Source organism: Sciurus vulgaris (genome assembly GCF_902686455.1).
Source record: "Sciurus vulgaris genome assembly, chromosome: 7".
Lineage (NCBI taxonomy): Eukaryota > Metazoa > Chordata > Mammalia > Rodentia > Sciuridae > Sciurus > Sciurus vulgaris.
This window is the reverse complement of record NC_136467.1, coordinates 22,020,716-22,033,573: the sequence shown is the minus strand read 5'-3', so window position 1 is coordinate 22,033,573 and position 12,858 is coordinate 22,020,716. Positions and strand designations below refer to the sequence as shown.

The 12,858-nt window shown below is 38.7% G+C and overlaps 1 protein-coding gene and 1 pseudogene across 2 annotated transcripts in view; both read left to right on the top strand.

Moving 5' to 3' along the window:
* Positions 1-12,858, top strand: part of ZC2HC1B (zinc finger C2HC-type containing 1B) — a 49,485-nt gene that overhangs the window by 11,152 nt on the left and 25,475 nt on the right. Inside the window, exons 3-4 of the mRNA XM_079146899.1 lie at positions 670-789; positions 1,404-1,542. Coding sequence (XP_079003025.1) covers positions 670-789; positions 1,404-1,542 — 259 coding nt within the window. The remainder of the gene's footprint in view (positions 1-669; positions 790-1,403; positions 1,543-12,858) is intronic.
* LOC306665907 (nuclear transport factor 2-like) lies at positions 5,364-6,170 on the top strand (annotated as a pseudogene). The gene has a single exon. The product of its transcript is annotated as a nuclear transport factor 2-like (transcript).

The following is a 12,858-nucleotide window of genomic DNA, read 5'->3' as shown; positions in this document are numbered from 1 at the left end:
TACTCTTGGAGCAAGAACACAATGCCCATGTTTTAAAGTTAAACATATGAAAGTGTTTAACTTGAAGTGTCTTTAGCTCTTGTGTTAGCCTTCCATCACTCTAACACAATGTGAGATCATCAATTTATAGAGAGACAAGGTTTATTTTGGCTCACGGTTTTGGGGGTTCCAGACCACAATCAGTTGACCCTGTTGTTTTGACCTTGTGGCAAAGTAGCACATCATGGCAATGGAAGCATGTGTTGTAGCAAAACCACTCACCTCATAGCTAGGAAGCAAAAGAGAGCAAGGAGGAAAGGACTGGGTCCCACAGTCCACTTCAAGGATGTGCCCCAAATGACCTACAGACCTCCTACGCCTTTAATCCCTAGGCTCCATGACTTCCCGGTAGAACCACTCTGAGGACCAAGCCGGTAAGGCCTGGACCTTTGGGAGATAATCAAGATCCAAGGAGCTTGTGAAGAGCCTTTTATTGTCTTTGTCCAAACACAAAATCTAGTTATGTGTAATATGGTTGAAGAGAACCAGATAGATTTGCTCTGCTATGGTCTGAGAGTTAAGGATGATGTAGGTTCTGAAGGAGCAAACGGGTCTCTACGGTGGGGCTAGGCATCAAGAACTTCGTAACGTGTATTCTCAAAATTCCAATCCCTTCCCTTCCTTGTCTAGGAAAGACATGGACCAATATGTAGAAAACTCTTCAACAAAAAGCGTAAACCTTTCAATTCCTTGAAGCAAAGATTACAGGGCACTGACATTCTCACAGTGAGGAAGACTCCTCAGTCCAAGGTACGAGCAGTGTCTTCTGACTGTTCTTTATTACAGTAAGTACATTTAAACCCATTCCTCAGTTTTATGGCTTCATTTTTGCTTGAATAAGGCATTGTATGTCATTTAGGTATAACTTGCCTTTATTCTTCTCTTTATAATCTTGCTCACTTAGATTTCCAAATATATTTCAGACATTTTCCAGATGTGTCAAAAAAAAACTTGTTTATGCTTTCATTACAGTGGTTTTAAATCTAGCAATTAAGAAAGTCACGTTTAATCCTGCATTTATCTTCCTTTAAAGTTGTATAGCGTGTTTTTCTGATTATTGTTATTATTATTTATTTTTTGTAGCACTAGGAATGGCACCCAAGGCCTCACGCATGCTAAGCAAGCATTCTTCTACTGAGTTACATTCCCCAGCTCCAGATTTTTATTTTTGTTTTTCCTTACAGTTATTTTGACTTATAGACTTTATGACTGTAGTTTCCAAATCTCTTTAAGTAGAGCTTTTGAAAAGCAAATTCTCCTCTCTCCAAATTTCAGTCTCAGTTCTGTAAATTCAGATCCCAACTCTTAAAAATTGTAATGGAGGGGTATATAGCCTACAGTAGTATTTGCTGGTTTTCTTACAGCCTCAGCCTGTAAGGAAATCTAACTGGAGACAGCAGCATGAAGACTTCATTAATGCAATTCGATCAGCAAAGCAGTGCACACTTGCCATTAAAGAAGGCCGGCCTCTCCCACCTCCACCCCCTCCAGCCATCAACCCAGGTGTGTGCACATTTTGGTTCACTTTTTTTTCATGGTGCTGGGGATCAAACCCAGGACCTTGTGCATGCGAGGCAAGCACTCAACCAACTGAGCTATATCCCCAACCCTTGGTTCACTTTTGAGGCTCTGCTTGGCTTGTTCCCCCCCACCCCTCCAGTACTGTGAATTGAACCTAAGGGAGCTCAACCACTGAGCCATATCCACAAACCTCTTTATTTTTTATTTTGAGACAGGGTTTCACTAAGTTACCTACAACCTTTCTCAGTTGCTGAGGCTGGCTTTGAGCTTGCCATCCTCCTGCATCAGCCTCCTGAGTTACTGGAATGGCAGGCATGTGCCACCACACCCAGCTTCTGTTTGACTTTCAGCCAAAGCATCATGCCTTCTACATACTCTAAAAATGATAGTAGCAATTACATAGTAGTGATTTTATTAATTCTATAAAAGCAAATATATGTGTATGTATATACATATATATAGTATGTATATATGTGTGTGTGTGTGTGTGTGTGTAATATATGTAGTATATATTATCATTTTCCCCCTTCAATTCTGCATAAAGATTCTGTTTCTAATTCTATCTCAACGTGAGATACCACCGTGCCTTTGTGATGTCATTATGTGACTTCAGGGGACACCATTTACGTTGTGGCTAAGAACAAGGAGCTGTACAGAACTGTCTAAACAGTTTCACAACAGTTCCATAGGAGTCTCAGATATCCATGGCTTTTTTAAAATTTTTTTTTGGTATGATTTAGTGGCTCATAGTTTTGTTATTCCAAACTTTTTATTTTGAAATTTTTCACATCTACAGAAAAGAGGAAGGAAGAGTATTGTGGTTACCCATATACCTTCTACTGACATTTGACAAGGTTGACATTCTCTCTCTCTCTCTCTGGCAGACCATTTAAAAGTTAAGTTTCAAGTATCAGCACTTTATCCTTAACTATTTCAATATGCATCTTTTAACATACGTACATTTTCCTGCATAACCACAATACTATTCTCACACTTGAAACACAGCCTCATGTTTTCCCAGTTATTTTAAGAATGCCTTTCAAAGCTCTCTTCCCCCCAGCCTGAACCACAATCCAGGATCCAGTCAAGGGTTACATGTTGCCCTTTGTTGTCTTTTCCGTTTTTTAAAATCTTACCCTACCAGACTGTTTATCTTTTAGAAAGCCTCATGTTCTATATTTGTCTGCTTGTTTAGTCATATTAATATTTAACTTGTTCCTCTATCCCACCTTTTTCAATTGAAAGTTAGAGCTTAGAGGCTCAGTTGGGTTGATTTCAATCCCTTATATATGATTTGCAAATATTTTTTCCCATTCTGTGTGCTGAATTTTGACTCTCTTGATAGTGGCCTTTAATTTTCAAAACTTTTGAATTTTGACAAGTTCTAGTTTATTAATTATTTTTCTTCTGATGTACGGTGCTTTTGGTGTCATATAAAAAAAAATCATTGCCAAATCTAATGCCATAACTCTTGTCCCCTGTGTTTTCTTTTTCTATAGTTTTAACTCTTAAGTTTAAAAGAGCTTTGAGTTATTTGAGTTAATGTTTGTGTGTGCCATGAGCTAAGTTTTCACTTCCATTCTTTGACAAGTAGATAACCAGTTTTCTTAACACCATTTAAAGACTGTCTTCCCCTGTTAAATGCTCCAAGCACTCTTATTAAAAATCAGTTCACTGTATATTCGAAGGTGTAATCTGGGCTTTCTATTCTGTCCCATTGGCTGATATATCTGTGTTTATGACAGTATTTTGATTGCCGTATCATTATAGTAAGTTTTGAAATCAGGAATTGAGTTAGTGCTCCAAAATATAGCCAAGGTGGTTCTGGGTTAGTCTGGATTCTTTGAGATTTCATATAAATTTTAGAATTTTTTCCCTATGTCTGTAAAAAATACCACTTGGGGGGGTGTAACAGGGATTTGATTGACCCAGTGGATCATTTTGGGTGGTACTGCCACTTTAACAATATTGTCTTCTAATCCATGGACACAGGATATCTTTTCATCTATTTGTTTTCTTGAATTTCTTTCAGCAGTGTTTTATAGATTTTAGTGTACAAGTCTTTTACCTCCTTGGTTAAATTTATTCCTATATATTTTATTATTTTTAATTTTACTATAAATGGAATAATTGACTTTTCAGATTGTTCTTCATGAGCATAGCATATGAAAGTGCAACTTATTTTGGTATGCTGATTTTGTATCCTGCATATTTGCTGGGTACATTTATTAGCTCTAATAAATATTTTTGTGGAATCTTTAGGGTTCTCCACATATTTGTCATCTTTAAGTAGAGATACTTTTACTTCTCTCTTTCCATTTTTTAAAAAAAAATTTTTTTAGTTGTTAATGGACCTTTATTTTATTTATTTATATGTGGTGCTGAGGATCAAACCCAGTGCCTCACACAGGCTAGGCAAGTGCTCTACCTCTGAGTCACAACCCCAGCCCCTCTCTTTACATTTGTGTATGCCTTTTCTTTCTTTTTCATGCCTAACTCCTCTGACTAGAACTTCCAATATTATGTTGAATAGAAGTGGCAAAAGTGGGCATCCTTGTCTTGTTTTCCATTTGAATGTGATGATAGCTATAGGTTGTAATTTTTTATTTAAAGCATAAATAATAGCTCATTTGGATGATTATATAACATGTGGGAATGAAATATGTGAAAAAAATACCACAAAGTTGAGTGAGGAAAGTGGGTGTACATTGTAAGTTTGTTGCATTCTATATGAAAAAGTATAGTATTATTTGAAGATAGGTTGGAAGTTACTTGAGTAACCACCCAAAAATATTGAGGTCTAGCTAATAATACAATACATCAAGCAGAAATGAAATGGGGGAGGAGCAATCTAAAAAGAGTACAGGAAAAGAGGGGGAAAAAGAACAGAGAACAGATGGGAAAAAGACAAGTAGCAGGATAGTAGACTGAGCCTAGCCATGTGAATAACTGCATATGAGTGACCTACAAATTCCAGAAAAAAGACCCAGATTGTCAACCTGAATAATAAATCAAAAGTCAACTCCATGTTTTTCATAAGAAGCACAAGTGGCTGTGCTAATATCAAGCAAAACAAACTTTAGGGCGTGTGTTAACAGGGATAATGATTCAAAAGATGTACTCAGCAGGAAGATCTATCAGTCAAAATTTTATATATGTAGTAACAGCTTTAAAGAAACAAAAACTGACAAAACTGGAGGGAGAAGCACACAAATTCACGAGTATGTTTGGAGATTTGATTGTTGCTCTCTGAGTAACTAAGAAAATACATGCAGAAAAGTCAGCTAAGATTTAGAAAACGGGTTGGGGTTGTGGCTCAGGGGTAGAGAACTTGCCTGGCATGTGTGAGGCCCTGGGTTCAATCCTCAGCACCGCATATAAATGAATAAATAAAATAAAGTTCTATTGATAACTAAAAAAATAAATAAATAAAAGATTTAGAAAATGAGCGGCAGCAACAGCTGGATGCACACCAATTTCAAGGCCACACGGAATGTTCACCCACAACAGACCATCTGTAGGACCACAAAGTAGTTTTTCAATAAACCCTTAAAAGTATTGAAGTCATACAGAATGTGTTCTCTGACCACTGTAAAATTAAAAATTATTGAAAAAAAATCATAGGGAAATTTTCTGAATATTTAGAACCTAACAAGTCTTTTCCTAATAACCCTATCTAAGAAATCACAGGAGAAATTAGAAAATATTTTTTAACTTAATGGTAATTAAAATATATTGAAACGTGGGATGCAGCTAATGTGGTGACTAAAGAGAAGTTTATAGCTTTAAATGTTAGGGAAAAAGAAAGGTTTAAATCAATGACTTTAAACTTTCTCCTTAAAAAGCTGGAGAAGGGCCTGGGGTTTAGTTCAGTTGTAGAGCACTTGCCTAGCTTGGGTTCAACCCCAGCAATGTGAAAAAAAGAAAAAGAACAAGTGAAACCTAAATTGAGAAAATAAGGCAGACTGTGCTGGGCTGCCACCGCCGCTGCTACCATCATGCCAGCGCCTCGGGTCTCAGTGACGCTCCAGAATGAGAGACGAGCCAATTTGGGAGCAGACTGAATCCAGCTTCATTCAACATTACTGCCAGTTATTTGATAATGACAACCCAACGAGGCACTATTTATACTGACGCATCCTGCCTTACGTGGGAAGGACAGCAGTTCCAGGGCAAAGCTGCCTTGTGGAGAGGTTGTCCAGTCTTCTGTTCCAGGAAATCCAGCACAGCATCACAGCTCAGGACCATCAGCCCACGCCAGCTAGCTGCGTCTTCAGCGTGGTTGTGGGCCAGCTAAAGGCTGATGGGGGACCCTGTCATGAGGCTCCCCCAGACGTCCCCAGTAAAGAACATCGACGACGCTGGGTTTGCACCAATGACATGTTCAGGCTTGCCCTGCACAACTGACCTCCTCCTGGCCAGGCGCTCATGCCGTTTCCTCCTCCCTCTTCTTCCCAATACCATCCCATTCCTCCAGGTGCTACAGATCGCCTACACACATGAGCAGGGCCACAGTGGGAGTGGGCACAGGGCACTGCTGCCACCAAGGTGTTGTGCATGATGTTTGGACACTAGACTAGTAGCATCTGACAGGAGAAGTTTGTGTTGTGCCAGCGCATGCCTTGAAAGACTTAAGTTATGCAAAATCTTTTTTTTTTTTTTTGGTAATCTACTGACAAGTTGCTCTAGTAACCCAAAGACATAAAGAAGAAAGCAGCTGCCTCACCGCCCAGATATTGATTTCTTCAGATGTCTCAATACCTCAGGATACAATAAAACAACGAAAATTTCCTTAAAAAGATAAAAGCACATATAATTCGTCATAATAACAAAATATTTTTTTAAAGCAGTGATCATCTCAAAAGAGAAAAAGGCTTTCACAACGTGTGACACCCATACATATTTAAAACAAAACAAGAAACTTATCAGTAAAGTAGAAATAGAAGGAAACTTAGTCTGTAAAGGGCATTTTTAAGAAATCTACAGCTCATATCACACTTAATGGTGAAAGACCAAACACATCTCCACAAAGATCAGGAAGAAAGCAAAGATATCTATTCTGACCACTTCTATTCAACACTACTAGAGATGGTGCCTAATGTAATAAGGTAAGAAATTGTGTGCGTGTGAGACAGAGAAGAAGAAAAATTGGAATGATAGAAATGAAACTATCTTTATTCATAGACAACAGGATTATAAAGAAGTAAACGTAGCAAACTAAGGAATTACAATAAAGCTATTAAAATTAAAGTGAATTTAGTAAGATTTTGGGATATGGGATGTACACAGTGTTTTAGTCAGCTTTTTAGCTGCTGTGACTAAAGGACTTGACCAGAACAACTGTAGAGGAGGACAAGTTTATTTGAGGGCTCATGGTTTTAGAGCTCTTAGTCCAAAGAAGGCTGACTCCATTCCACAGGGCTCGAGGTGAGGCTGAACATCATGGAGGAAGAGTGTGGCAGAGGGAAGCAGCTCATATAATCAGAAAGCAGCAAGAAAGAGATTCCACTCTCCCAGTACAAAATATATACCCCACAGCCTTGCCCCCAATGAACCACTTCCTCCAGCCACACCCCACCTGCCTCTACTTACCACTCAGTTAATCACATCAGGTTAATTAACTGATTGGGTTAAGCCTAATCTAATCATTTCTCCTCCAAACCTTGCATAGTCTCACACATGAACTTTTGGATGTTCTTCACATCCAAACCATAACATTCTGTCCCTGGCCCCCAAAAGGCTACAACCATCTCACAATGCAAAATACATTTAGTCCATTCCCAAGAGTCCCCATAGTCTCAACAGTTCCTAGATTGCTCAAAGATCAAGTCCAAAGTCTTCTCTGAGGCTCAAGACAACCTCGCATTGTGAACTCCTGTAAAATTAAAAGCAATTTACAAGTATCCAATACATAATGGCACGGAGTAAACATTTCCATTTAGAAAAATAGGGGCATAGAAAGAAGGGATAGGACCAAAGCAAGACTGAAATCCAGCTGGGCAAACAAGTCTCGTAGCTTCACGTCTGGCATCTGGGGCACATGGTATGGTGATGTTCTGTCCAAAGGGCTTGTGTAGCCACACCCCTGTGTCCTTGTTGGTGGCAGCCCAAGTGGCCTTTCTGTTGGCTTTTCTCTGCTCAATTCCTGCAACTTTCCTAGGATGATGTCCCACATTACTGGCATTTCTTAATCTTGAGGGTCCCCACTGCAGCTTTGGCCTCCTCCTCAAATCTCCACACCTTACCTTCTCAGGGAGTGCCCACAGGGACTCTGACCCTGCTGCACTTTGTCTGACTTCTAAGGCTTACCTTTGAAATCTTGGAGGAAGCCTCCATGAACCCCTCACTCCAGCATCTTGCATTCCTGCAGAACCAGCACCACATGGTTGACACCAAGGTCTACTGCCATCTCAAGCAGTAGCTAAGCCTCCAGCCTCTGAGTACCTAGGTGGCCAAGCACATTGAAAAACTTCCTAGAACCGCATGTATAAGAAGGATTTCCCACTGGTCTCTTCTCAAGAGAATTTTATTCCCTTGAGCTTGAGATGGGTGTTGTCTTGCCAGCTCCTGAGATTCTTATTGTCTCTAGGCAAAGTCTTTAGCATTTCTTTAGTGGCAGTAATGTCTTTAACAATTGTAACTTCCCTAGCCCTACTTTTACTCCTGCCTTTCAAGTTCAACGTTTTCAAGTATTTCTACTCTGCTTTCTGCTCCTGAATATCACAATAAACTTGGCTAAAAGCTGCCAGCAATATCCATGCCACCGTCTGAATGCTATGCTCCAAAAATTTCTTCTACCAGATTAAGAAGTCCATCGCTTTTAAAATAAGCCTCACAGAAAGTCTCAGGACCCAGGCAAAATGCAGACAACTTCTCAGCCGGAACATAATAAGAATGGCCTCTAGTCCAATTACCAATAATGTCCTCCTTTTCCTCTAAATTCTTTTGAGCCCTGTCTTCACTGTCCAGAGTCCTATTGGCATTCTGGTCCCACCAGAATTGGCCATTAAGCTCTACTTACAATAATTTAAAGCATTTCCAGCTTGTATTCCTAAGTAACTAAAAATTCCTCCCTCCAAATCTAAAAAACTCAAGAAGCTTCTAAACCACATAGTCAGGTAAGTTACAGTAACAACCCCACTTCTCAGTACCAATTTCTGTTTTAGTCAGCTTTTTCACTGCTATGACTAAAGGACCTGACCAGAACATCTGTAGAGGAGGAAAAGTTTATTGGAGGGCTCATGGTTTCAGAGGTCTTAGTCCATAGGCAGCTGGCTCTATTCCTTGGAGCTCGAGGTGAGGCTAAAGAGTGTCGTAGGGAGAAGCAGCTTCCATCATCAGGAAGCAAAGAGCATTTCCACTCTCCAGATACAAAATATATACCCCATAGCCATACCCCCAATGAACCACTTCCTCCAGCCACACCCAGCCTGCCTCCAGTTACCAATCAGTTAATCCCATCAGGGATTAATTCACTGATTAGGTTAAGATTGTAACTCACTCACTTCACCTCCAAATCTTTTTGCATGTCTCACACTTGAGCTTTTGGTGGACACTTCACATCCAAACTATAAAACACAGTGAGTTGTAATTTCATCTGCCAATCATAAACAATTTAAAAGTGAAGTTAAAAATACTATGTATAACAACATTTAAAAAATTAAATACTTAGTGATATGTTTAAAAAAATATGTGTAGGACCTGTAAAATGGAAAGCCTAAAACATTCCTTCCAGGAATTAAAGACAACTAAAATCAATGGCAAGATTTACTGTTTTCATGGTTCAGGAGAACTTAGTATTTTATTGTAACATCAATTCTACCCAATTGATCTTTGGATTCAATTTAATTCCAATAGAAATATGTGCAAGTTTTATTTGCTGAGGAGGAATTGACCAGCTATTTCTAAAAGCATGTGGAAATTAAACGATCTTAAATAGCCAAGAAAATTTAGGAAAAAAAAAAAAGACAAAATTAGAGGACTTACTATAATGTTTTGGTAATTGTGATGATTGGTTATTGGTGTATCAAATAAACAGGTGATAGAACCTAGACATAGAATGTTCAAGGTGGCAGAATTGAGGAGGTTGTTTTCCTGCCTGCTGCATGGTGTGAAACCAAGAAAGCAGACAGGTAACTTCTCAGCAAGGTGGGGGGAAAAAAGGACTTCACTGGAAATTAATACTGGACATTCAAAACAGATTTAGGGAGTCAAGAGATTGGATATAATAAAATAAGGAAGAAATTCCCAGCACCTCTGCTGCCACCACTGCTTCAGCACTCACCAGAGCAATCCCCTCATGAGCAAAGTGCAGGGGATAAGGGAATTAAAGGAACCCACATTTTTAGGAGGCCTATGGCATGTCTGATATGGAGAGAACAGAGATCAAAGATATTGCCTGACTAAGCTGAAAGCCGTGCTGAGCCACTACCCTTACACAGGAAAGAAGCTGCATCTCTCTGGGCTGTCACAGATAACAGAGGAAAGAGCCATTTTGCAGCTGTAGCATGGGGGCCAGCAGCTGGGGGAACCAATTTCTGGCAAACCTGAGCTGAGACCAAAATATGGGCCCACACTGCATGACATAGAGAGTGCCTAAGTGACCAGGAGAAAATTACACATGGAGAGGGGCTTACATAGGGTAATATGGGTCATGGAAACCCACCCAACTCTACCTCTATCCCTTGAGTCCAGTAGCTCAAAGGACGGGCCAACTGGGAGAGATGCACCCAGCCAGGAATTCAAAGAGGTGGGAGCAGGAGTGATTGAATTTGGAGACTGCACCTGAGAGACCAGGAAACATGGAGTCCATGGGTGACTGAGAGGTCTAAAGATTGGCTCCTCTGCCACATGAGTGGAACCCAGGGGAGATTCTTGGGGTGCGGTCTCCCAGCATGGACCAGCAACTTTTGGACCCTGGAGGTGTGCTGATTTAAAATCTTCAAACCAATCACCAATCAAATGAAGAACCTGGAGCCTACCTAAACCTAAACCCTATCTCCAGGAGCTCTGTCTACAGGATTTCCTTTCATACTCCAGTGAACCCACCCTGAGGATGGAGCAGACATCACACTAGAGCCCACCCCACATATCACTGCTGAAAAGGGAAGTTGAGAATTTTTTTAACTCCAATGGAAACAATTTAACTTTCCTCAAGATTTCTTTTTCCTTTTTTTTCTGATTAATTATAACCTGAATGGTGCATGGACACTTAATACATATTTGTTTCTTTTCTCTCATTTCTAGCATTTTTTGAATACTGTTATTTTTCATGGATCAGTATTTTGAGGACTAGGATGTTTGATTAGTATATTTAAGTTATGTTTTGTACTCTTTATAATTTTTTAAACTTTTATTTCATATATTTTTTCTCACTTATCTATTTCCCTTGATTCTTTTTCTCTCTTTTCTTCTGCTAACAGCCAAACTCTATTGTTCTCTCTTTTACTCATACTCTTTCTTTTTTACTTTTATTTTCTTTTCTCCTTGCTCATAATCATCTCATCCTATATCACTTCTGTTCTTGCTCTGTTCATCATTTGAAATTGTAAACCCTTTTGCAACTTACTATATTACTAAGGCCAATACCTGTTCACATCATTTCTGTTTATTTTGACAATTAACATTGTAGATATCATAGCAGGAAATATTTGGTTTAATGCTGTATGTTCTTTGCATTGGTTATTGTTAGTATGTGTCTCCCCCTAAACTTTGAGGTACTGGAAGCCTTCAGTGACAATGTAAGTCCACAGGGTAGAAACTCAACTGCCTCAGATCCATACTGTTAAATGGTTAGACACACAAACAGCATGAAAAATCAAGGTGACAAATTGTCCCAAACAAACCAAAATACTTCAATAATAGAATCCATCTACACCACAGTGGAAGAAATGTCAGAGAAGGAGTTTAGAATGTTCATTGTTAAACTGATCTCTGAGGTAAAGGACTATGTGAGGAATGCAATCAGAGAAAATATAGGAAGTGAAAGATCACTTAATGAAGAGAGAGATTCTGAAAAAAAAATCAAGCAGAAATCCTCAAAATTAAGGAATAAAGAAACCAAATTAAAAATTCAATAGAAAGTATCATAAACAGACTAGACCACTTGGAAGATAGATTTTTAGGCAATGAAGACAAAATATATAATCTTGAAAATAAAGTTGACCATGGAGAAAAGATGTTGAGACCATGAAGAGAAATTTCAAGAAATATGGGATAACATGAGAGGACCAAACCTATGATTTATTGGGATACGTGAAGGGTCAGAGACACAAACCAAAGGAAGGCACAATCTTTTCAATGAAATAATATCAGGGAAATTTTCCTAAACCTTAAGAACAAAATGGAAAATAAAATACAGGAGGCTTCCAGGACCCCCAGATATACAAAATTAGAACAAACCCACACCAAAGCACATTATTATGAAAATGCCTAACATACAGAATAAGGGTAGAATTTTAAAGCCTGCTAGAGAAAAATGATAGGTTACATTTAGAGGGGCACCAATCTAATCTGGATCTTAGCTGATTTCTCAACCCAGACCCTAAAGGCTAGGTGGTCATGGAATAATATATACCAGGCTCTGAAAGATAATGAATGCCAGCCAAGATTACTATACCCAGCAAAAATGAGCTTCAAAATTTATAATGAAATATAAACCTTCCATGGTAAACAAAAGTTAAAAGAATTCACAACTAGAAAGTCTGCACTATAAAACATACTCAGTAAAATATTTCATGAAAAAGAAAAATAAAATTGAAAACCAGCAAAGGGAGGAACTACACAAGAAGAAAAGTCAATCAAAGGAAGAACCAATTCAAATTAAAAACCAAGAATAAATCAAAATGCCAGGGAATAAAAATCATTTCTCAATAATAACATTGAATATAAATGACCTAAACTGATTAATTGAAAGACATAGACCAGTAAGTTGTATTAAGAAACAAGATTCAACAATATGCTGTCTCCAAGAGATTCACCTCATAGGCAAAGACATCCACAGAGTGAAGGTAAAAAGATGGCAAAAAACATACCATTCACTTGGATCTCATAAACAAGCTGGGGTTTCTATCCTCATATCAGAAAAAGTGAACTTCGAGCCAAAGTTAGGAGGGCCAAAGAAGCCTATTTCATACTACTTTAGGGAAATTATACATCAACAAGACTAAAAATCTTCAATATTTATGCCCCAAACAATGAAGCATCTATGTACATCAGACAAACTATTCTCAATTTCAAGAATCAAATAGTGGGCTGGGGTTGCATCTCAGTGGTTGAGTGTTTGCCTAGCAAATGTGA